The sequence below is a fragment of the Carcharodon carcharias genome, chromosome 1 (genome assembly GCF_017639515.1).
Source record: "Carcharodon carcharias isolate sCarCar2 chromosome 1, sCarCar2.pri, whole genome shotgun sequence".
In the NCBI taxonomy this organism is placed as follows: Eukaryota; Metazoa; Chordata; class Chondrichthyes; order Lamniformes; family Lamnidae; genus Carcharodon; species Carcharodon carcharias.
Window position 1 is genome coordinate 168277554 of NC_054467.1, and position 25193 is coordinate 168302746.

At 42.9% G+C, this 25193-nt stretch overlaps 1 protein-coding gene across 5 annotated transcripts in view; it reads right to left on the bottom strand.

Moving 5' to 3' along the window:
• ppwd1 (peptidylprolyl isomerase domain and WD repeat containing 1) overlaps window positions 1–25193 on the bottom strand; it is a 41459-nt gene that overhangs the window by 1691 nt on the left and 14575 nt on the right. For all 5 annotated transcript variants that reach the window (XR_005944296.1, XR_005944295.1, XR_005944293.1 and 2 more), the window contains exons 4-10: window positions 18976–19096; window positions 14584–15031; window positions 7497–7687; window positions 4294–4483; window positions 3487–3668; window positions 3000–3081; window positions 1850–2032 (exon numbers count right to left, since the gene is read on the bottom strand). Coding sequence is in view for 2 of the 5 variants with exons in the window: in XM_041198348.1 (XP_041054282.1) it covers window positions 1850–2032; window positions 3000–3081; window positions 3487–3668; window positions 4294–4483; window positions 7497–7687; window positions 14584–15031; window positions 18976–19096 (1397 nt within the window). In the remaining 3 variants the exon portion in view is untranslated. The remainder of the gene's footprint in view (window positions 1–1849; window positions 2033–2999; window positions 3082–3486; window positions 3669–4293; window positions 4484–7496; window positions 7688–14583; window positions 15032–18975; window positions 19097–25193) is intronic.

Genomic DNA, 25193 nt, shown 5'->3' on the forward strand with positions numbered 1-25193 from the left:
TTTCCAGCATTTGTCGTACTTTGCTTTTAGCTTGCTTCTCCAATTCTGTTCTTATGTTCTAACCCATGTATGTATCCAACTTGCCAATGTGCTCATACAATTCACCCCGCTGCCTCCCATGAAGTTAATCTCATAAATTCACTATGCTTCGCAAAAAAAAGTTGAATAATACTAGTCTATGCAGCCTCCCTTTTTCTCCTTTCAGTTTTTAAAAATTCTTTAATGGGATGTGGGTATCGCTAGCAAGGCCAGCACTTGTTGCCCATCACTAATTGTCCTTAAACTGAATGGCTTGCTAGGCCATTAGAGGGCAGTTAAGGGTTAACCACATTGCTGTGAATCTGGTGTCACATGTAGGCCAGACTAGGTGAGGTTGGCAGATTTCCTTCCCTAAAGGACATTAATGAACACTCAGAATCTTATTTGTTTCAATAAGATCTCCCATTCTTCTAAACTCCCAAGGGTTATAGGCACAACCTTTCCTCAAAAGATAAACCACCACCACCAAACCCGCCACCCCCCCCCACCCCGAAATTCCAGGAATCAGCCTAGTGAACCTTCTCTGAACTGCTTCCAATGCAAGTATATCCCTCCTTGGTAAGGTGACCAAAACTGTACACAGTACTCTAGATGTGGTCTCACCAATATCCTGTACAATTGTAGCAAGGCTTTCCTACTTTTATACTCCATCCCCTGTAAAACATGCATTTATTTTAGTTCCCAAATTTAAATCCCTTATATATGGTAACTGGATTTAAAAGGGTCAGCGGCTAAGCCAGACCTAGACAAACAAGATTGTGAAAAATTCCTCACAATTTGTTTAACTTGGCAAAACTGCTAACTTTAATGCTATAATGCTAATCAGTTTAAATTCCATCCTTTGCTGACCTGGTTGGTCAAGTTTTGCTACCTACCAAGCAGACAAGTATAACAGCAAGGCCTAGAGCACTTAACTGGAGATGTATAAACATTTATGAAGCAGACAACCATTTTAAATAACAGCATTAGGTTGGGAAGCACTGGAAGCAGAGAATAAATTTTCCAAGTGTTTTTACGGTCACAAAAGTAATTTTAAATTAGGAAGTGTGGCAATCATTTTCTTCAAGAAGTCTCCTGGGGGTTACCATTGGTCAGAAACTGAACCGGAACAGCCATATAAATACTGTGAGCAGGTCAAAGGCTGGGAATTCTGCGGTGAATAACTCACCTCCTAACTCCACAAAGCCTGTCCATCTAGAAGGCACAAGTCAGGGGTGTGATGGAATATTTCACATTTGCCTGGATGAGTGCAGCCCCCACAACACTCAAGATGTTTGACACCATCCAGGACAAGGCAGCCCACTTGATTGGCACCTGATGCACCACCTTAAAAATTCCATTCTCCATCACCGATGCACAGTGGAAGCAGTGTGTACCATCTACAAGATGCAATGCAGCAACTCACCGAGGCTCCTTTGACAGCACCTTCTAAACATGTGCCTCTACCATCTAGAAGGACAGCAGGCGCATGGGAACAGCACCACTTGCAAGCTCCCCTCAAAATCACACATCATGTCTTGGAACTATATCGCCGTTCCTTCACTGTCGCTGGGTCAAAATCCTGAAACTCCCTCCCTAACAGCACTGTGGGGGTACCCATGCCATATGGACTGCAGCGGTTCAAGGAGGCAGCTCACCACCACATTCTCAAGGGTAATTAGGGATGGGCAACAAATGCTGGCCTAGCCAGTAATGACCACATCCCATGAAAGAATAAAGAAATGTATTTTTCCACAGGTTTAGGTTTTCCAGATATTATTAAACAATAACATTCAATTCTGAATAAAAGCAACAAATTATAAAGACTTACTGTAGGTACAACAGTTACAAAGAACTGGGATCCATTACTGTTGGCACCTGCATTGGCCATACTGAGTGTATAAGGTCGATCATGCCTCAATGTTGGATGAAATTCATCTTCAAATTCTCCTCCCCAAATACTTTCTCCACCCATCCCTGTGCCAGTTGGATCTCCAGTTTGAATCATGAACCCCTGTATAAAGATGCATGAATTCAAATAATCTTTGCAGATGCTTTGGTCTTATGTTTACTGTACCTCTTTAGTTTGACTGATTTACATCCAAAAGCAGAATGGGGTAATTTTGGACAACACAAAATTCTCTTTTTAAAAAATCATTCTACAATCAAGCTTCATTACAATAAATTATTTCTGTACCTATTTGTGAGATTTAAGAAACCGATGCAAAAAAAATCATTACTCTTATTTTGTTCTCTCACTAAATTACTTAACACAACTAAATCTTATTAATTTCTGGACTCCTGAATCATTCCATGCTGTAACACAGTTTTGGACTGTCCATACTAATTTAAAATATAAATTGTGTACAGTCATGTAATTTAACTCTACAGATCAATCAATTAAGCAGTGTCAACCTCAAGCTTCTGCACATTGTATTCCAGGTTAAACTGTTGGTCTTAATTTGCCTTTCCCCAGTAATCTTCCCAGAATTGGAAAAATCCTAAAATAAAACCATTTTGTACAAGAGGTTCTATATCAATATTAACTTTATTTTTTATTCAAATGAAATAGGCATTCGGTTTTCTAAATATAGCATAGACTTTAGCAGCACAAGAGATCCTATGTAAAACACTGGTTCAGCCCCGGTTGGAGTACTGTGTCCAATCTGGGCAGCACAATTCAGGGAGGATGTGAAGACTTTAGACAGGGTACAGAAGAGACTTAACAGAATGGCTCCAGGGACGAGAGATTACAGTTACGTGGAAAGACTGGAGAAACTGAGGCTATTCTCCTTAGAACAGGGAAGTCTAGGAGGAGATTGGGTAACTATTTGAAGGGGAAGAAATCGCAGGTATGTGGGGAAAGCGTAGGTTTGTGGGACTAACTGGATTGTTCCTTGAAAGCCAGCAGACTCGATGGGCTGCATGGCCTCCTTCTGTTCTATACAATTCTATAATTCTATGATCCAGTCAAAAAATACCTTAATGATACGGTGAAATATATGTCCATTGTAATATCCATTTCTGCTGTGTACACAGAAATTTTCCACAGTTTTTGGACATCTACATACAAGAAAATAAAAAGTGTTGGTTATTATTGCCAGAGGAAGTGCATTAAAAGGAAAAAAAGGACAGAATTAAAAAATGTCTTTACCCAAAAGGGTGTAAATAACTAATTTTAATCAACTTGAACAGATAATTTACAAATTGTGCTGGAAGCTCACAAGGTCAGGTCATACAGCAGGAGCAATTTTTTAACAGTTTGACAAGAAAGTTCATACAGTCCCTCTTCTGGCCCAGCACAGAATATAATTTGAATTAAATCAGAAGAGGATGTCCATGCATAACTTCTTAGAGCAAATATTTAACTTGGTAATACTACAGTCCGCAAAGCTGAAAATTGTTAGCAATTTACCAGATATTTTTAAACAAGTTAAATTTCACAAGAAAATAGTTCTATATACTTACTCAACAGGGAAAAGCTTAACATGTACATCTCCCATTGTTGTGTGGATAATTGCACTGTCTGAAACACGCTTAGGGCCATCTGCTTGTGTAGCAGCCATGACCTCCTCCTTGGAGGGTTTCTCATTGAAGACATCTCGATCAGACTCAGCACTCTTTGTGTCCTCTGGTTCCCTTTTTGTAAACTTTAAGTAATAATGTCAGACAAGGAACAGGTTAGTTAAAGAATACATTTTAAAAAAAGTAAATTCATCATTATGCACAAAACAACTATTTGTGTTAAAGATCTTTTGGCTATTATAAATCAAGGATATCTAAACGGCAGCGTGTGGACATAGAGCTCTGGAGCCCTGGCAATCCAACCCTTGAAGCCCAGGCAACTCAATCTGATTTGTGTTTGTTCCTACATCACTGGTCCATTCCGTTTGAACTTTATGGGCTATTCATTACTCTTGCCTTATTAGTAGATTAAATCTCGAATCAAAGCATCAATATCTGGCAGAATCAGTGTACAAATAAATGTTAATATTGATTTAGATATATATGCTCCCAACAAAAAGCTTATATCACTTTGCCATTTCATCCCATACAAACTGTACATCAAAGTAAAAGGAACCTTATAAAACAAGAAATGCATGAAACTGTCAGTCTAAAAAAATAGCTAAGCCAATCTGCATTAAGGATTCTTGACCTTTTAACATCGACATGCAATTTCACCCTTCTCTGTATTGCTGAGAAGGTAGAAAAGTAGTTAAAACTTTTAATACTAGGAATTACTGACCAATTTGCTCATCATAAATTCCCAATTACCATATAAAATCGATTCTTTTTAAATGCTGTACAGAACACAGTTGGGTCCTGTTGAACGTTTTGTAGCACAGGATTGTCAGAAGCTTTCATCTCCATGGTTATTACAACTTGTGCCTGTTTAGCTGCACCTTGGAACAAGGCTAATTGCACCACCCGGATGTTTTCTTGCTTACCCAAGATACGCACACACCTCAAGAGGAGAAAAAGATGATAATTAATTTTTCAAATGATACCACTACAATCACATCACAGTAGCACTTAAAAGCGTGGCAATATATTATCCCTCACCATCTTTAGTTTAAGTGCATTATTTTAAAATCCTTCAAAAAATGTCCTGTTGCTGTTTCTTTGCATCTTGCTTGAGCAGTAACTTGGAGAGGAAGCAAAGAAAATAAAATGCAATGGCAGAACAACCAAACCATTATAACTGGAGAACCTGAAACAAGGAGCAAAGTCTTGTGCTTTCTGTCCCTTTGGAAGCTACTTTCACTAAGGTGGGACTAATCTTTGTTCAGATTTTAAAAAAAAATCTTTACCCTGGGATCTTTCATAGCTTTGCTAGCACTCACATATTGTTTTCAAATCATTCCATGGCCTCACCCACTTGCTGCACTAGTCTCCTCTGGTTCTATACTCAACTATGCACCCCTCTACCTCTCGATCTCCAGTTCAATCTTCATTCCTCTCCCTCCACTCAACCACAGATGGCCACTCTTCAGTAACCGTGTTACTGCAATCTGGAATCCTTTCCCGAAGTATCTCCTTACTTCCAAAAGCCTTTTAAAAACCTATTATTTATCATGTTTTTGCCCATCAACTCTTCTATCTTCTGAGTATTGCTGAAAAAAGACATTTTGTAGAAGCTATGTGTCTTGCAATCATCAGGGCAATTTACAAGAATACCAATGTCAGGGGAAGCAATATCTTTATACTGTATGAGAAGAGAGTGCTGATTGGTTGGAAAGTGGACTCTGATTGGTAGAGAATTGCCATGGAGAATGCACCAGTTAATGGTGACTGATAGTTAACTGCCAAGCATTGTATGAATTTAAACCAAGCAGCTTGACTCTGATTGAAGTCAAGGCATTGCCCTGAGGAATGAACCAGCAAAAGGCCATCACTTACTTTGTTTAGCTGAAACAAACATAATGTGTGTACATGTTCTTTAGTATATTAATATATTAATAGTGTATTAATATATGTAGCTTCCAGACACGGAAATATGCCACACTGTGAGCCCAATTGAAATGTCAATTAGTTGTCAGTGTAATTCTTAGCACACTGAGGATTATTTAGCAAATGTTGACCAATTGCAGAATCACATCTAATGTTGGACAATGTGTTTTGAGTTTTGCATACACGGGCTGGTTGGGTACGATCTGTACCCTGCCCATCGCGAACAGCAGAAGGGACATGTTTGATATGATCTGCCCGTCTTTGGGGTGTACAGCCTATGTAACTAGCATCACACTGGCACTGAAATGCATATACCATATTACACATTTGTGAGATAGTCCGGCTTGATGGCAGCATCCTGTTAGTGGCAAGTACCACTTGTGTTGCTACTGCATTGCAGCAGCGTGAAACAGCTAGCTTCACCTGTTGCTCAAATTTTTTGCTTTCCCTGACACTGGTATTCTTGCGACCATCCTGTACAGCCAAATGACTATTTTCTATTTCCTTTCTCACTCCTGCTAAGGATATGCTTTTTCCTCTGAAAAGCAAAATGTTTTAATCTTTTCTGTATTGAGGAGCACATTCAGCGAGTTAATTAGATAATGGCTGATCTGTAGCTCAACTCCATTTTCCTGCCTTTGCACCATTACTCTGACATTCTTACCCAATAAAAACCAATAGTCTTGAAAACTGCCACAGCCTTTGGTTTTAAGGGTTCCATTACACTTTGCATGAAAAATGCTTCTTGATTTCACTCTCAACTGCCCCAGCTCTAATTTTTAGATTGTGTCCCCCTATTTTGGAATGCACACCAGAAAAAAAATCAAATCATATTTTAAAGGCCTTGACACCCAACCTTTTAAATTTCAACTTTAAACTTCAAGGCAATAAATGCAACCATCCTCTTAATTTAGCCATTTTAAGGTATGGTATCATACTGATACTAAATCCCAAAATCTTGCAGTATGCTTTCCAAGGCATATAACTTTCCTGAGGTTCAGTGCCAGAGGAAAACTGAATGTTGAAAAACTCCAGATGGGATATGACCATGGCTCTGTACAACACAGTGTGAGTTGCTATTAAGCCTTCCATGGACAGCCTGACTCAGTTTAATCTTCTATTGCCAAACCATAAGGAGAATTATTTGAATGTGTGTCTTGTGGAGCATAAGCTTACCTTGCACTGTAAGCTTGTGCTGACAATGAAGAAAGCCCTTCAGTTGGCTCCCACCAGAATTGGAATTTACTAATATGAAGCAAAATAATCAAAAACACTTTCATTCATGCTCTCAAAGCATCTTAGTAGTTGGGTCAAATGACCTGTTTCAATGTTGTATATTCTGTATAATAGTGGAGGTAGTAATATTATGATCTAAAACACCCTGTGTGAAAGGGTGATGGAAACAATTTAAACAGTAACTTTCAAAAGGGAATTGGATACATACTTGAAAAGGAAGCTTTTGCAAAGCTATGGGGAAAGGGCAAGGAAATGGGACTAATTGAATAGCTCTTTCAATAAAGCTGGTACCCCCCAAGATGGGCTCCCTTTGTGCTGTATTCTATAACAGGAAGACACAGCCAAGCCCAATGTCCTCAACTAACATACACAGGTTTCCAGCCAAAATCAGTGTGGTTAACTGATGATATCAACTCCGGTGTTTCTCCCTCCATTCTACCATCAGTGACTACTTCATTCTACTTCAGCTATCTGGGTACTTCATATTTCCTTAAATCCCTCTCCCCATGCCATTTTATTTGTATCACTGTCCGTTAGGAAGAAAGTCTCAAATACTTCAATTATTTCTAATCCTTTGACTGATTAGCCTTCTTTCCTGCTTCTGTATTTGCAGACATCCATTATATTGAAGGTGTCGCGTAAATGCAAATTGTCACAAACTATATATGAAGAGACGAGAAAAAAAAACTAAAGGGTCATGTCATAGGGTATCAAATATTCAATACTATCTCACAGTTGCCAGTCTACTATTGTATTCATTTCAAGCAGTGTTATTTTCATGGATTATATACCTGTTTGTTTCTATATTTATTACTTTGATTCCCAGCATTGTACCATAAAGTACAAAATGTCCAGTTTCATCAAAAATGATATTTGTTAGCCTTATTCCATCCACTTTTTCCAGTTCTCGTTCAACAGCCATGCGCCGGCCAAACTCCATGTCAGGAAGCTGTGGTCTCATCTGCTGTAGTTCTGTAAACATCTTAAAAACATTAAAATAAAAGAGTTCTATTCATAGAGCACTGAATTCTACTACAGAATAATTGTAAATTGTAAATTGAAATTTTCTATGAATTCCAGACCTGGTGGAATATACTGAATAAATGTACAGAACTTTAGGGTATGGGGCAAACTGTTAAGACTTTCCTCCAACAGGCAGTGATGAAAATAAAAAATCACATGTTAGCTTTTAACTTTAATAATTCTGGGAACTAATAGCCCAGTTAAGCTGCAAATGCCAAGTTGGTCAATCTATATAAAGATAAAAACAAAAAACTGCAGATGCTGGAAATCCAAAACAAAAACAGAATTACCTGGAAAAACTCAGCAGGTCTGGCAGCATTGGCGGAGAAAAAAAGAGTTGACGTTTTGAGTCCTCATTACCCTTCAACAGAGCTAGTTAAAGTTGGGGCCCGTGTGGGGGGGGGGGATGGGGGGGTGTTATAGGGACAAGCAAGCATTGATCTGAGCAGATAATCAAAAGATGTCGCAGACAAAAGAACAAAAGAACACAGAGGTGTTGAAGTTGGTGATATTATCTAAATGATGTGCTAATTAAGAATGGATGGTAGGGCACTCAAGGTATAGCTCTAGTGGGGGTGGGGGGGGGGCATAAAAGATTCAAAAATAATGGAAATAGGTGGGAAAAGAAAAATCTATATAAATTATTGGAAAAAACAAAAGGAAGGGGGAAGAAACAGAAAGGGGGTGGGGATGGAGGAGGGAGCTCAAGACCTAAAGTTGTTGAATTCAATATTCAGTCCGGAAGGCTGTAAAGTGCCTAGTCAGAAGATGAGGTGCTGTTCCTCCAGTTTGCGTTGGGCTTCATTGGAACAATGCAGCAAGCCAAGGACTGACATGTGGGCAAGAGAGCAGGGTGGAGTATTAAAATGGCAAGCAACAGGGAGGTTTGGGTCATTCTTGCGGACAGACCGCAGGTGTTCTGCAAAGCGGTCGCCCAGTTTACGTTTGGTCTCTCCAGTGTAGAGGAGACGGCATTGGGAGCAACAAATGCAGTAGACTAAGTTGGGGGAAATGCAAGTGAAATGCTGCTTCACTTGAAAGTAGTGTTTGGGCCCTTGGACGGTGAGGAGAGAGGAAGTGAAGGGGCAGGTGTTACATCTTTTGCGTGGGCATGGGGAGGTGCCATAGGTGGGGGTTGAGGAGTAGGGGGTGATGGAGGAGTGGACCAGGGTGTCCCAGAGGGAACGATCCCTACGGAATGCCGCTAGTGTGTGGGGTGGGGGGGGAGGGGGGGGGTGAAGGGAAGATGTGTTTGGTGGTGGCATCATGCTGGAGTTTGCGAAAATGGCGGAGGATGACCCTTTCAATGCGGAGGCTGGTAGGGTGATAAGTGAGGACAAGGGGGACCCTATCATGTTTCTGGGAGGGAGGAGAAGGCGTGAGGGCGGATGTGCGGGAGATGGGCCAGACACGGTTGAGGGCCCTGTCAACGACCGTGGGTGGAAAACCTCGGTTAAGGAAGATGGAGGACATGTCAGAGGAACTGTTTTTGAAGGTAGCATCATCAGAACAGATGCGACAGAGGCGAAGGAACTGAGAGAATGGGATGGAGTCCTTACAGGAAGCGGGGTGTGAGGAGCTGTAGTTGAGGTAGCTGTGGGAGTCGGTAAGCTTGTAATGGATATTGGTGGACAGTCTATCACCAGAGATTGAGACAGAGAGGTCAAGGAAGGGAAGGGAAGTGTCAGAGATGGACCACGTGAAAATGATGGAGGGGTGGAGATTGGTAGCAAAATTAATACATTTTTCCAAGCCCCGACGAGAGCATGAAGCAGCACCGAAGTAATCATCGATGTACCGGAGGAAGAGTTGTGGAAGGGGGCCGGAGTAGGACTGGAACAAGGAATGTTCCACATACCCCATAAAGAGACAGGCATAGCTGGGCCCATCCGGGTACCCATAGCCACACCTTTTATTTGAAGGAAGTGAGAGGAGTTGAAGGAGAAATTGTTCAGTGTGAGAACAAGTTCAGCCAGATGGAGGAGAGTAGTGGTGGATGGGGATTGTTCCTCTGTTTGAGGAAGAAGCTAAGGGCCCTCAGCCCATCCTGGTGGGGGATGGAGGTGTACAGGTATTGGACGTCCATGGTGAAGAGGAAGCGGTTGGGGCCAGGGAACTGGAAATTGTTGATGTGACGTAAGGTGTCAGAGGAATCACGGATGTAGGTGGGAAGGGACTGGACAAGGGGAGAAAGAAGGGAGTCAAGATAACGAGAAATGAGTTCCTTGGGGCAGGAGCAAGCTGGCACGATCGGTCTACCGGGACAGTTCTGTTTGTGGATTTTGGGTAGGAGGTAGAAGTGGGCCATCTGAGGTTGGGCGACTATCAGGTTGGAAGCTGTGGGAGGAAGATCCCCAGAGGAGATGAGGTCAGTGACATTCCTGGAGACAATGGCTTGATGTTCAGTGGTGGGGTCATGGTTCAGGGAGAGTTAGGAGGAAGTATCTGCGAGTTGACGCTCAGCCTCCGCGAGGTAGAGGTCAGTGCGCCAGACAACAACAGCACCACCCTTGTCAGCGGGTTTGACGACAATGTCAGGGTTGGACCTGAGAGAACGGAGTGCAGTAAGTTCAGAGAGAGAGATTAGAATGGGTGAGAGGAGCAGAGAAATTGAGACGACTAATGTCACGCCGACAGTTCTCAATGAAAAGATCAAGAGAAGGTAAGAATCCAGAGGGAGGGGTCCAGGTGGAGGGAGAATATTGGAGGTGGGTAAAAGGATCCATTGAACGGGGAGAGGACTCCTGCCCAAAGAAGTGAGCCCAGAGACGAAGATGGTGGAAGAAGAGTTCAGCATCGTGCCGAGCCCGAAATTCATTGAGATGAGGGTGTAAGGGTATGAAACTAAGTCCTTTGCTAAGCACTGAATGTTCAGCGTCGGAGAGGGGAAGGTCAGGGGGTATAGTGAATACATGGCTGGGGCTGGGATTGGAAGATGGGGTGGGGACGGAGGGACAGGCAGGGGTGGAGGGTCCTAGATGGGTGTTGGTGTCGATGAGTTGTTGGAGCTTGCGTTCCTTAGCACTTGAGAGAAAGAGAAAAAGTTTCTTGTTGCGGCGTCGGATGAGACGAAGAATAAAATGAAACTGGGGGCACGCGCAGCTTTGAAAAAGGGTACGGCGGTGCTGCTGGAGGGAGAGGTCGAGTGTGTTCATATGGCGGCGCATGGCACTGAGTGTGGATCTCAGAATGTGACGGGAACAGCAGTCCGAGAAACGTTTTATGTCCCGGAGATACCTGTAATGCTGGGTGGGTTCGAAACATGGTGAGTGGAATTTCAGTTGAAATCCACGTGGGGTAATTCGGAGACGGAGACAGTCACTGAGAAAGGAGATATGGCTGTGAAAGCGGGTTTTAGTAAACACCTTGTCAAACACCAGGAGAGAAATGGAAAGCAATGAAGGTGAACAAGGCAAAAGAAAGATACGGAAATCTTGTCGCAGAGACGAACAAAGCTTCTTCAAGGTAGGCATTTCTTGAAGAGAAGTGGCAGTCAATTAAACACAGAGATTAAAACAAAAAACTGCGGATGCTGGAAATCCAAAACAAAAACAGAATTACCTGGAAAAACTCAGCAGGTCTGGCAGCATCGGCGGAGAAGAGTTGACGTTTCGAGTCCTCATGACCCTTCAACAGAACTAGGTGAATCCAAGGAGAGGAGTGAAATATAAGCTGGTTTAAGGTGTCCGGCTCATCTCCCGCGCATCTGCCCTCACACCTTCTCCTCCCTCCCAGAAACATGATAGGGTCCCCCTTGTCCTCACTTATCACCCCACCAGCCTCCGCATTCAAAGGATCATCCTCCGCCATTTCCACCAACTCCAGCATGATGCCACCACCAAACACATCTTCCCTTCACTCCCCGGCGGCATTCTGTACGGATCGTTCCCTCCGGGACACCCTGGTCCACTCCTCCATCACCCCCTACTCCTCAACCCCCACCTATGGCACCTCCCCATGCCCACGCAAAAGATGTAACACCTACCCCTTCACTTTCTCACTCCTCACTGTCCAAGGGCCCAAACACTACTTTCAAGTGAAGCAACATTTCACTTGCATTTCCCTCAACTTAGTCTACTGCATTTGTTGCTCCCAATGCCGTCTCCTCTACATTGGAGAGACCAAACGTAAACTGGGCGACCGCTTTGCAGAACACCTGCGGTCTGTCTGCAAGAATGACCCAAACCTCCCTGTCGCTTGCCATTTTAATACTCCACCCTGCTCTCTTGCCCACATGTCTGTCCTTGGCTTGCTGCATTGTTCCAGGGAAGCCCAACGCAAACTGGAGGAACAGAACCTCATCCTCCGACTAGGCACTTTACAGCCTTCCGGACTGAATATTGAATTCAACAACTTTAGGTCTTGAACTCCCTCCTCCATCCCCACCCCCTTTCTGTTTCTTCCCCCTTCCTTTTGTTTTTTCCAATAATTTATATAGATTTTTCTTTTCCCACCTATTTCCATTATTTTTGAATCTTTTATGCTCCCCCCACCCCCACTAGAGCTATACCTTGAGTGCCCTACCATCCATTCTTAATTAGCACATTCGTTTAGATAATATCACCAACTTCAACACCTGTGTTCTTTTGTTCTTTTGTCTGTGACATCTTTTGATTATCTGCTCCTATCACTGCTTGCTTATCCCTACAACCACACCCCCCTCCACCACCCCCCCCAACTTAAACCAGCTTATATTTCACCCGTCTCCTTGGATTCACCTAGTTCTGTTGAAGGGTCATGAGGACTTGAAACATCAACTCTTTTCTTCTCCGCCAATGCTGCCAGACCTGCTGAGTTTTTCCAGGTAATTCTGTTTTTGATCACTCTATAGTTGGCAGGGCTGAGCTAGATTGCTGGCTCTACATCTCGCTGTTCAGAAAGAGAGAATTAACTACACATGCATAGGGCTTTTTTCAGTAGCATCCAGATGCTTTTTAGAAAAATAAATATATTGACTTTGTTGCGTGACAGTTTGAAATAAAGTTCAGGATACCACTTGGGACTTTTTAGCAGATACAGCTAAAAAAGGTGCCAACCTCAGAGTGCCTCAAGGTGCTGTTATGACACAGCAGTTGGTAAAGGTTGAGTTATTCAAAATCCCAGAGGGAAACTTTAAACAACTGTCATAACCCATATCTCCAATTGGTATATTTGAGATGCAGCTCTGAATTCAGAAATAAACCATCAAGCCTCCAGAGGTTTCTTATATAAACTAAATTAAACATTTATTAATGTAACAAGGTATTAAGCCCATACACAGGTCTACAAATTACTTCTGTAATAGCTATTAAACAAATCCCCAAATTAATCACTCCCAGGTAATCTTCCCCAAGATCATAATAACCCATAGACTTTAAATGGACACCAGGCAAAGTACATTGTATCTCACAAATTCAAAATGAGGTCCCTTTCAATTTGTTCCTTCGCAGACACAGTGGTAGGGCTTATAGGCTTAGATCTTACATGCCTTTGACTTCCACACACAAACTCTTCTGTATGTACCTAGCCTTCCCTTTGAATGTAAATTCCCATTGTATCACCAGGCCCTTTGAACTTCACCTCTTCTAACAATAAAACCCCTTTCATAGTATGAATTTTATTACTAATATAAACATATTGCTTTGGTGTCTCCTAGCTAGGTGCAAGAATTCACCCCCAGTCTTTGAATGGTTTATTCAACAAAATGCAAATATACCTCTGTTTACATCTCAAAACCACTATACATCAAAGCACCCAGGCTAGCTGGCTTTAATCCAATTAACACACACTCACACCCACAGGCATAGACCCTACTACAAGACCAAGTTAAAATAATTTCTAATAACATTATATACATTAATAGCTCTTTATGACAATGGTCTGACACTTGGCAAAATGGAAGGACCATTTGTCCTTCAATGCAATTTCACCCCTGAATTATACATGGTCTTCAAAATAAAACAGTAAAGCAGAGAACAAGAGCCAGGGCTACAAAGTAAATTGTAGCTTCCAATCTGCATGTAGAAATAAAAGCTCCATTTGTCAATTACTAAACATCATACATGAACTCAGAGGTGCACTCATTATTATAACTTACATGCCACTGATGTAGAAATACATAGAGAGGTGCTTCATAGAGAAGGCAGAGAGAAGCAATCAGACATTGTGCAAGAACTACAAGAATCAGACACTGACTGAAGGGAGGACTGTAAATATTAATGGACTCTTAAGGTGGGAAAGAGATAGAGCAATGCAGAGGTTTTTAGAGGGAGAATTCCAGCACGTAGCAGAAAGAATGAAGTCTTTGCCAGATGGAAGAAAGGTACATAACAGATCAAGATCAGATGGATGGTGTATGCAAAGTGGAACAAAGAACACAAAATTATTTCACTGAAGGTTACTGCTTGTCACTAGGAGCTGCTTTAAACGTGTGCACCAAGAGACCCAACATCAATATCTGGTCACTGCTGAAGTACATGTTTAGGGACAGTGGGCAAGAACAGGATTGGATTTAGCCCAAATGCCCTCTTGTGGCTGAACAGCCAATGCACACCGCCCAAGTTCATACATGAAAATAGTTACTTTGGTAAGGGTTCAACAATCCTAACCCCTGAATGCAAGCTCACAGCATAATGCTGCCTAAAATGCAGGACAAATTGGGTCTAAATTGGCAATCACACAGAGACTTATGAATGGCTGTTCAGAGAAAGAGAGACACAAAGTTGCATTAAGGCTAGCTCAGACATTGGAATGAAGACAGCTTTATAGCAGGTTACACTTGGTCTCTGTACATGCACTGCTGGCACCAGATGGAAAAAAAGTGTTCCATCCCCCATTACAGACATTAATTGAGGATAAAGATAGGTTTTCACTTACTGTAAGGGATTCATCAAACACCCTCATGAGCTTTCCAGTCAAAAACCTGAAAATCCTTACTTTGCGGTCAGAACCAATAGTAGCCATTTTTTTCCCATCAGGGGAGAATGTGATGCTAATTGGGTATGATTTACATTTTGCAAATTCATACAGGTCTGTATCCGTCTTATATTCCCACTCCACATTTTTGGGGAACCTGTACTCAGTGGGTGGCCCAGTCCAGTATTCCAACATTCCTGATTTGTCAGTCGATACTACAACCTTGTAGACAGAATTTAAGTTAATCTCGGTGAGAGAACAACTATGCAGTTTTTCAAAGACATGTAGTGGCTGGTTGCTTCCTCTGGCATCATATACAAAGATCTTTCCAGTGACTTTTTCTGAACATGCCACAGCAGATATAGCATCTCCTGGTGAGTAAATCCACCCACACTTACCAGGATGGTACCTGTAAAAGATAAAATTTTAACTAATTTAATTCAAAACTCATTGTAGGTTTATCATCGACGTATTGATTTATTGTAGTAGTGATTTGCCTAAAGGCATCTCCTCTGATCATTTCTCCAAGCACCATGGTCTTGTGCTTTCCTCTTCAATTGCTCATAAAGACCCTCCCATTTTCAATTTCAATGAGCAATGCTGCATTAAGAAATGTGTCTCCTGATTCCCTAAAGCCTGTCCATCATCTACAAGGCACATGTCAGGAGTGTGATGGAATACTCCCCACTTGCCTGGATGAGTGAAGCTCCAACATTCAAGAAGCTTGACACCATTCAGAACAAAGGAGCCTGCTTATTTGACACCCCATCCATCACCTTCAATATTTACTCCCTCTACTACAGACGTGCAGAGCCAGCAGTGTGTACCATGTACAAAAGGCACTGCAGGAACTCACCAAGGCTCCTTGGACAGCACCTTCCAAACCCATGACCTCCACCAACTAGAAGGACAAGGGCAACCAATGCACTTGCTAGTTCCCCTCCAGATCAAAGAACATTTGACTTGGAACTAAATCACCGTTCCTTCAGTGACAGTGGGTCAAAATCATGGAACTCCCACCCAACTGCATTGTGGGTGTACCTACACCAGATGGGCTGCAGCAGTTCAAAAAAGAAAAACTAGGGATGAACAACAAATGCTGGCCTTGTCAGCGAAACTCATTTTATTTTTTCATGGAATGTAAGACTAGGGAAAAGAATACATAAGGTAACTTCCTGTTGCCTTCCTCATGTGTACTTAAAAGAAACACAAGTACTCTATCATTACCAGCATTTGCCTCCAAAACAATGGGAGTAGTGTTTATGATCTGAAATTAGTGAACCCTATGTTAAGTCTGGAAGCTTTTAAATTTAAAGTCCCCAATCAAAAGATGAAATGTTATTCGCTGGCTTCATTGGAACAGTGTAGGAGGCCAAAAACAGAAAGGTCAGAATGCGAGTGAGGAGAAGAATTAAAATGGCAAACAACCGGAAGCTCAGGTTCACACTTGTGAACTGAATAGAATTATTCAGCAATCAGCCAATCTGCATTTGATGGAAAGGGGGCTGCATCATGAGCAGCGAAAGAGGTAAATTAACTTGTAAGAAATTGTTGTTTCACTAGGAAGGAGTGTTTGGGGCCTGGACAGTGAAAAGTTAAAAGGGCAGGTATTATATCTGATGTACTTGCACGGGAAGGTACAGGTGGGGGTGTGATTAAGGAAAGGATCAAGACTTTGTGCAACAGTCCCTTCAGAATGCTGAAAGCAGAGGGATGGGAAAGATGTATTTGGTGGTGACATTACACTGGAGGGGGTGGAAATATTGAATGTGGAGACTGCTCAGGCCGAAGGTGAGGGCAAAGGATCCTTTCATGGTCTCGAGGGGGAAGGGAAGGGATGAGGGCGCAAGTATGAAAAATGTGATGGCTACAGTCGAGTATCCCTTCAAACATGATAATGTGGAATCCTCCATTGAGGAGGAAGGAAGACCTACTGGAAGCATTGATGTGGAATGTGGCATCAAGAGAATGGATGCAATGAGCATGAAAAAGCTAGGAGAATGCAATAGAATCCTTACAAGAAGTGGGTTGGCAATTTTGGTCTCCTAGCTTAAGGAGGGAAATACCTGCATTAGAAGCAGTTCAGGGAAGGTTCACTAAGCTGATTCCTAGGATGGAGGTGTTGTCTTCTGAGGAAAGGTTCAACAGAATGTGTCTATACTCATTGGAGTTTAGAAGAATGAGAGGTAATCTTATTGAAACATAAGATTCTGAGGGGGCTTGACAGCGTAGATGCTGACAGTGTTTTCCCCTTGTGGGGGAATCTAGAACTAGGGGGCAGAGTTTAAAAATAAGGATCTCCCATTTAAGACAGAAATGAGGAGGAATTTCTCTTCTCAAAGGGTCATTCATCTTTGGAATTCTCTTCTCCAGAGAGCAGTGAAATCTGGGTCACTGAATATATCCAAGGCTGAGTTAGACCGATTTTTTAACTATTGAGGGAGTCAAGGATTATTGGGGGGGCAGGCAGGAGAGTGGAGTTCATAGGGTTCACTAATAAGGCCACACTCAGATCAGCCATTATCTTAGTGAATGGTGGAGCAGGCTCAATGGGCTGAATGACCTTCTCCTGCGCCTATTTCTTATGATCTTCTGAGCAAGTGTAATCAGGGTAGCTCTGGGAGTCAGTTCCCCATACCCCACAAAATGGCAGGCCGTGCCAGGATACATAGGGGTTCCCATGATGACACTTTAATTTGGAGGAAGTGAGAGGAGTCTTGGAGGTGTGGCAGTGAGGATGATACCGATCAACTACAAAAGGACATAGATAGAGCAGACAAGTGACAGATGGCATTTAATACAGTGAGATGTGATGTAATGCATTTTGGCAAAAAGAATAGGGAGAGAAAAATAGATTGAATGTACATAGGGACATGGGTTCATGTGCATTGATATTTGAAAGGGCAATTTGCAAAGTGTATGAGTTCCTAGGCTTCACAAATAAAAGGTAGAGAGTACAAAAGCAGTTTAAATAAAAGCAAAATACTGCAAATACTGGAAATCTGAAATAAAAACAGAAAATGCTGGAAAAATTCATCAGGTCTGACAGCATCCGTGAAGAGAGAAACAGAGCCAACATATGACCCTTCTTCAGAATAGCGTTGAACCATTATAAAGCTCTGGTTAGGCCACAACTGGAGTATAGCATTCAGTTCTGGTCACCACACTTTAGGAAGGATGCGAGGTTCCTTGAAAGGATGCAGAGGAGATCCAGGGATGAGGCTATTTTAGCTACAAGGTTAGGTTGGAGATGCTGGGGTGGTTCTCCTTTGGAGCAAAGGAAATTGAGGGGAGATTTGATAGAGATGTACAAGATTATGACAGGTTTAGAGAAGGTATACAAAGATAAGCTGTTCCCATTAGCTGATACAAGGACTAGGGAACTCAGGTTTAAGATTTTAGGCAATAGTGACAGGGCAGATATGAGGAAGAACATTTTTACGTATAGAGTGATAATTACCTGGAATTCGCTGCCTACCAGGGCGGTGGAAGCAGTGGTGAGGAATGATTTCACAAGGATATTGGATGTGCACTTGAGGGAAATAAAGTTGCAGAGCTACGGGATAGAGTAGGGCGGGACTGATTGGACTGCTCTACAGAAAAAAGCAGCAGGGACTCGATAGGCTGAATAGCCATTACGACACAGGAGCAGATTACAAGTCAAAGTAGACATTATTCAAAGTAAGAACAAGTTCAGCCAGGCAGATAATCAAGCCACCTGTGTTTTTTTGTGGGGGTTAGTGGAAAACAATAGAAAAAGGAAGAGAATATGGCTATAGATATTTACCAAGACAGCAATAGAAATAGAGACAGAATGTGGAAAAGATGTAATGATTTTGATGAAGCATTTTAACCATGCAACCATTTCTTACTGTGTTGACCAATGTTTGTATAAAGGCAGTGGCCAACCATAAAAAAGGATTACCATAATCACTGTAATAAAATAATATCAATTGACAATTTGTTAACATTTCAGGTCTGCCAGGCCTGAGTATTTCCAGTATTTTCTGTCTTGACTTCAGATTTCCAGCACCAGTAGTATTTTGCTTAAGTGATGATAATTGTATTGGGAAATCTTTTACCTGGTGATAGCAAAGTATAATTTTTCCAAATTATGAATGCTCATCTGGACTAATTTCATGAAACAACAGTTCCATTTCATCACCATTCTAAAATAAGTACACTGGCAGCTATTAGGACTTTTAATTTAAATACAACAATTTTCTTCAACATCAGGAAATGCATGCCATGCTGAGTTGTGCAACTTCAGTTGCAAAGCATTGATGCAATATTACTAAAAGCATTGCTTCAAATGTGGAGAAAAAAGACAATGCATAATTTTTAATTCCTTACCCTAATTTGAGCATGTTAATCATATCAAAGTTCACTACGTCAAAAATCTTCATTGCCTGGTCATCACCAACAGAGCAGAACAGAGCTCCTTCTGCACTTACACAGATAGATTCAATAACTCCTGCATTTAAAAAAATAAGACAAAACACAAATGAACCTGCAGTACTATCATGTAACATCTACTCAAGCAATTTAGCAGCTATTCATTTATTTTTCTTGTACCTGTAACCATTGTACCTACAACTGATCATTTCATAAAATTAGTTCTTTTTAAGTCAGCATTTTTCAACTCGGCTCAACATTAGTTGCCATTCCAGGGATTTATTTCTAAATTTGCCTTGTACTAGTTCGAACTTGCGTGTATATCTTTGTCCAGTTCTTGCCATTTAGCTGGAAATAATATTCAAGGACAAAAGAAATAGGAGCAGGATGAAGCCATACAACCCCTCAAGAATGCTCCACCATTCAATAAAATCATGGCAGGTTGTTGGCCTCAACTCCACTTTTCTGCCCAATCCCCAAATCCCCTTTGTGCCCAAAACTTTTATTGATCGGAGTTAAATATATTCAATAACTGAATATTCACAGCCTTCTAGGGCTGACAATTCTAAAGATTCACAAATCACAATGTTTTTTTTATTCAATTCATGGGATGTGAGCATCACTGGCTAGGGCAGCATTTATTGCACATCTCTATTTGCCCTTGAGAAGGTGGTGGTGAGCCACCTTCTTGAACTGCTGCAGTCCATGTGTTGTAGGCACACCCACAGTGCTGTTAGGAAGGTAGTTCCAGGATTTTGACCCAGCAACACTGAAGGAACGGCGATATATTTCCAAGTCAGGATGGTGAGTTGCTTGGAAGGGGACATCCAAGAGGTTGTTTGCCCATGTACCTACTGCAACTGTTCTAGATGGTAGTGGTCGTGGGTTTGGAAGGTGCTGTCTAAGGAGGTTTGGTGAGTTCCTGCAGTGCATCTTGTAGATGGTACACATTGCTGCCACTGTGCTTTGATGATAGAGAGCGTGAATGTTTGTGGATGAGGTGCCAATCAAGCGGGCTGCTTTGTCCCAGATGGTGTCAAGCTTCTTGAGTGCCATGGAGCTGCACTCACCCAGGCAAGTGGGGAGTATTCCGTCATACTCCTGACTTGTGCCTTGTAGATGGTGGACAGGCTTTTGAGCCTCTGACCTACTCTTGTTGCCACAGTGATTCCAATTGACTCCAGTTTTGCTAGGGCTCCTTGATGCCACACTAGGTCAAATGTGTCCTTGATGTCAAGGGCAGTCACTCTCAACTCACCTCTGGAGTTCAGCTCTTTTGTCCATGTTTGAACCAAGGCTGAACCCAAACTGAGCATCAGTAAGCAGGTTATTGCTAAGCAAGTGCCACTTGACAGCATTGATGATGACCACTTTCGTCACTTTAGTGATGGTGGAGAGTAAACTGATGGGACAGGGGGTAATTGATCAGTTTGGATATGCCCTGCTTTTGTGTACAGGACATATCAGTGCAATTTTCCATATTGCCAGGTAGATACCAGTGTTGTAGCTGTACTAGGATAGCTTGGTTAGGGGAGGGGAAGTTCTGGGGCACAAGTGTACAGTGCTTTTGCTGGAATATTGTCAGGGCCCATTGCCTTTGCAGTGAAGAAATTTCTCCTCATCTCAGCTTTAAATGACCTATCCCTGAAATGGAGACTATGTCCCCCAGTTCTAAACTCTCCAGGCAGGGGAAACAGCTTTTCAGAAGTAACCCTGTCAAGCACTCTCAGGATCTTGCGTCATTCTTCTAAACTCCAGAGAGTATAGACTCATTCTACTCAATCTCTACCAATAGGGCAGCTGTCTCAACCCAGGAACCAATACTTGCTGTACCTTCATGTTAACTTTATGTTTTCTTTACAAGAACATCTAAACTCCTAAAGACAACATTTAACAGTTTCTCACCAATAAAAAATATCTGTATTCTATCCTTCTACTAAGGTGATTTATAGTGTTTTTAAAAAAATATTGGTTTGGTATATTTTTATTACCAGAAGTATTGAGTCATAACTTCCAAGCTCCAGGACAGTATATCTAAGGGGTGCACCAAAGATGTGCTGGGAACACCCCACCCACCAGCCTGGAAGTTCCCAGGTAAGGATTGCAAGGCAATTGCCTGGAAAGTTCAAACTTCCTTTGAGTAATTGCCCTGCATTGGGAACCACCCGAAAATGCAATTTAAGTCCCAAATTTTCGATGGTTCAGAGTGTCTTACAGCAATAGTTACCCAAAAACATTAGAAGTAAAACCACTTCTAGCTTCTAGTAACTATAGCACTGACCCATCCTGACCACTCCCGCCCAACCCCACAGGTCCCATACCAGCCACCAACCCACAGGACCCACCCCACTCTGCAGCACCCCCCACAGGACTCACCCCTCATCACCTCCACCCCCCACTACTCTACATGGGACTACTCCACTGATCCCATTATCCTGACTACCCTCCACTCCTGGTCCTGACCCCCACTCCCTCGGCCTGACCCGGCCCAACTAAACCCGATCCCACCCTTCCCCCACCTCACACCACCAACACAGAGGCCTGGCCTGACCCAATCCCAACAACCCTGAAATTACAGGTCAGTCAGTCTAACCTCGGTAGTGGGGAAGTTACTAGAAAGAATTCTGAGGGACTGAATATATTCGCACTTGGAGAGACATGGATTAATCAGGGATAGTCAGCATGGATTTGTTAAGGGAAGGTCATGTTTGTCAAATTTGATTGAATTTTTTGAGGAGGTAACCATAAGACCATAAAACATAGGAGCAGAAATTAGGCCATTCAGCCCATGGAATCTGCTCCACTATTCAATCATGGCTGATAAGTTTCTCAACCCCATTCTCCCGCCTTCTCCCGTAACCTTTGATCCCCTTACCAATCAAGAACCTATCTCGTTTTTAAATACACTCAATGACCTGGCCTCCACAGCCTTCAGTGGCAATGAATTTCATATTCACCACTCTCTGGCTGAAGAAGTTTCTCCTCAACTCTGTTCTAAAAGGTCTTCCCTTTACTCTGAGGCTGTGCCCTCAGGTCCTAGTCTCTCCTACTAATGGAAACATCTTCCCCACGTCCACTCTATCCAGGCCTTTCAGTATTCTGTAAGTTTCAATCAGATCCCCCTCATCCTTCTAAACTCCATCGAGTATAGACCCAGAATCCTCAAATGTTCCTCATATGTTAAGCCTTTCATTCCTGGGATCATTGTTGTGAACCTCCTCTAGACCGTCTCCAGGGTCAGCACATCCTTCCTGACATACAGGGCCTAAAATTGCTCACAATATTCTAAATGTGGTCTGACCAGTGCCTTATAAAGCCTCAGCAGCACATCCCTGCTTTTATATTCTAGTCCTCTCGAAATAAATGCCAACATTGCATTTGCCTTAACTACCGACTTAACCTGCAAGTTAAGCTTAAGAGAATCCTGGACTAGGATTCCCAAGTCCCTTTGCACTTCAGATTTCTGAATTCTCTCCCCATTTAGAAAATAGTCTATGCCTCTATTCTTCCTACCAAAGTGCATGACCTCACACTTCCCCACGTTGTATTCCATCTGCCACTTCTTTGCCCATTTTTCTAACCTGTCCAAGTCCTTCTGCAGCCTCCCCGCCTCCTCAATACTACCTGTTCCTCCACCTTTGTATCATCTGCAAACTTAGCCAGGATGCCCTCAGTTCCTTCATCTAGATCATTAATGTATAAAGTGAAAAGTTGTGGTCCCAACACTGACCCCTGCGGAACTTCACTAGTCATCGGCCGCCATCCTGAGAAGGAACCCCTTATCCCCACTCTCTGCCTCCTGCCAGACAGCCAATCTTCTATCCATGCTAGTACCTTGCCTCTAACACCATAGGGTCTTATCTTACTGAGCAGCCTCCTGTGCAGCACCTTGTCAAAGGCCTTCTGGAAGTCCAAGTAGATAACATCCATTGGCTCTCCTTTGTCTAACCTACTCGTTATCTCCTCAAAGAATTCTAACAGATTTGTGAGGCATGACCTCCCTTTGATGAAACCATGCTGACTTTGCCTGATTTTACCATGCACTTCCAAGTATTCTGAAATCTCATCCTTAATAATGGACTCTAAAATCTTACCAACGATTGAGGTCAGGCTAATCGGCCTGTAATTTCCCGTCTTTTGCCTCACTCCCTTCTTAAACAGGGGGGTTAAATTAGCGATTTTCCAGTCCTCTGGGACCCTCCCTGACTCCAGTGATTCCTGAAAGATCACCACTATCGTCTCCACTATCCCTTCAGCTATCTCCTTCAGAACTCTGGGGTGTAATCCATCTGGTCCAGGTGATTTATCCACCTTCAGACCTTTCAGTTTTCCTAGCACCTTCTTCTTGGTAATGGCCACCATACTCACCTCTGCCCCCCGACTCTCTTGAACTTTGGGGATGTCACTCGTGTCTTCCACTGTGAAGACTGACGCAAAGTACCTATTCAGTTCCTCTGCCATTTCTTTGTTCCCCACTGCTACTTCTCCGGCGCCATTTTCCAGCGGCCCAATGTCCACTTTTGCCTCTCTCTTACCCTTTATATATCTAAAAAAACTCTTGCAATCTTCTTTTATATTACGGCTAGTTTACCCTCCTATTTAATCTTCTCCCTCCTTATTTTTTTTTTTAGTTGTCCTTTGTTGGTCTTTGTAGGCTTCCCAGAGTGTAACCTGGAGTGTTGATGAGGTAATGCATTTGATGTGGTCTACATGGACTCTATCAAGGCTTTTGATAAGGTCCCTCATGGCAGACTGGTCAAGAAAGTAAGAGCCCATGGCGTCCAAGGTAAAGTGGCACGTTGGGTCTAAAATTGGCTGAGAAGCAGGAAGCAGAGGATAATGGTAGGGGGATGTCTCTGTGACTGGAAGTCTGTTTCCAGTGGGGTTCTGCAGGACTCGGTGCTGGGTCCCTTGCTGTTTGTGGTGCACATAAATGATTTGGACTTAAACGTAGGGAAGTTTGCAGATGACACGAAAATTGGTAGGGTGTTAAATAGTGTGGAGGATAGTCGTAAACTGCAGAAGGATATCAATGGACTGGTCAGGTGGGAGGTGCAGTTGCAAATGGAATTCAACCCCGAAAAGTGTGAGATAATGCACTTGGGGAGAGCTAACAAAGCAAGGGATTATGCTATGAATAGCAGGACCCTGGAAAGTACTGAACATCAGAGAGACCTTGGTGTGCAAACTCATAGATCCTTGAAGGTAGGCCACAACTGGAGTATGCGTGCAATTGTGGTCACCACATTATAGGAAGGGTGTGACTGCACAGGAGATGGTGCAGAGGCGATTTACCAGGATGCTGCCTGGGCTGGAGGGTCTGAGCTATGTGGAAAGATTGGATAGGCTGGTTGCTTAACTTGAAGCAACGAAGGTTGAGAGGGGACCTGATAGAGGTGTAAAAGATTATGAGGGGCAGAGATAGGGTGGCTAGGAAGGCACTTTTCCCATTAGTAGAGAGGTCAATAACCATGGGCCATAGATTTAAGGTAAAAGGTAGAAGGCCAAGAAGAGAGTTGAGGAGAAAGTTTTTCACCCAGAGGCTGGTGGGAGTCTAGAACTCACTGCCTGAAAGGGTGGTTGAGTCAGAAACTCTCATAGCATTTAAGAAGTATTTAGATATTCACTTGCATTGCCATGGCCTCTGGGGCTATGGGCCAAGCGCTGGAAAATGGGATAGTGTAGTCAGATATTTGTTGACCATCTTCTGTGCTGAAGATGTCTATGAGTCTAACTCCGCGCTGCCCCCCCCCCCCCCCCCCCCCCCCCCACCCACCCACCCACCCCCAATTTCACTCCAACCATAGGCCTGACCTAACCGGACCCAAACCAACCCCACACCCTCACAGGCCTGACCTGGCCCCACCCAAATTCTTCTTGCTAGCTTGTCAAAGTGGCTGGACCTTTAAACTTACCTGCTTTATGGCAGCCAGTGCCATGAAGGTGGCTTACTTATCTTTGACCAAGCTGCCCTCAACTGTAGGCCTAGGGAACCCCCCACGCTACATAGATCTCAGCCCGCCTGAGTTGGAAGGTCAGGCAAGATAGTTGCAGCTGCATTTCAAGGGAAGTAATTACAAGTGAAGTGGCAACCCAACTCAATTGCCACTCCACCAGAAATTACTGGCCATCATTTCAAAACAAGGATTCAAAGCAACTATCCCATTAAGCAGTTG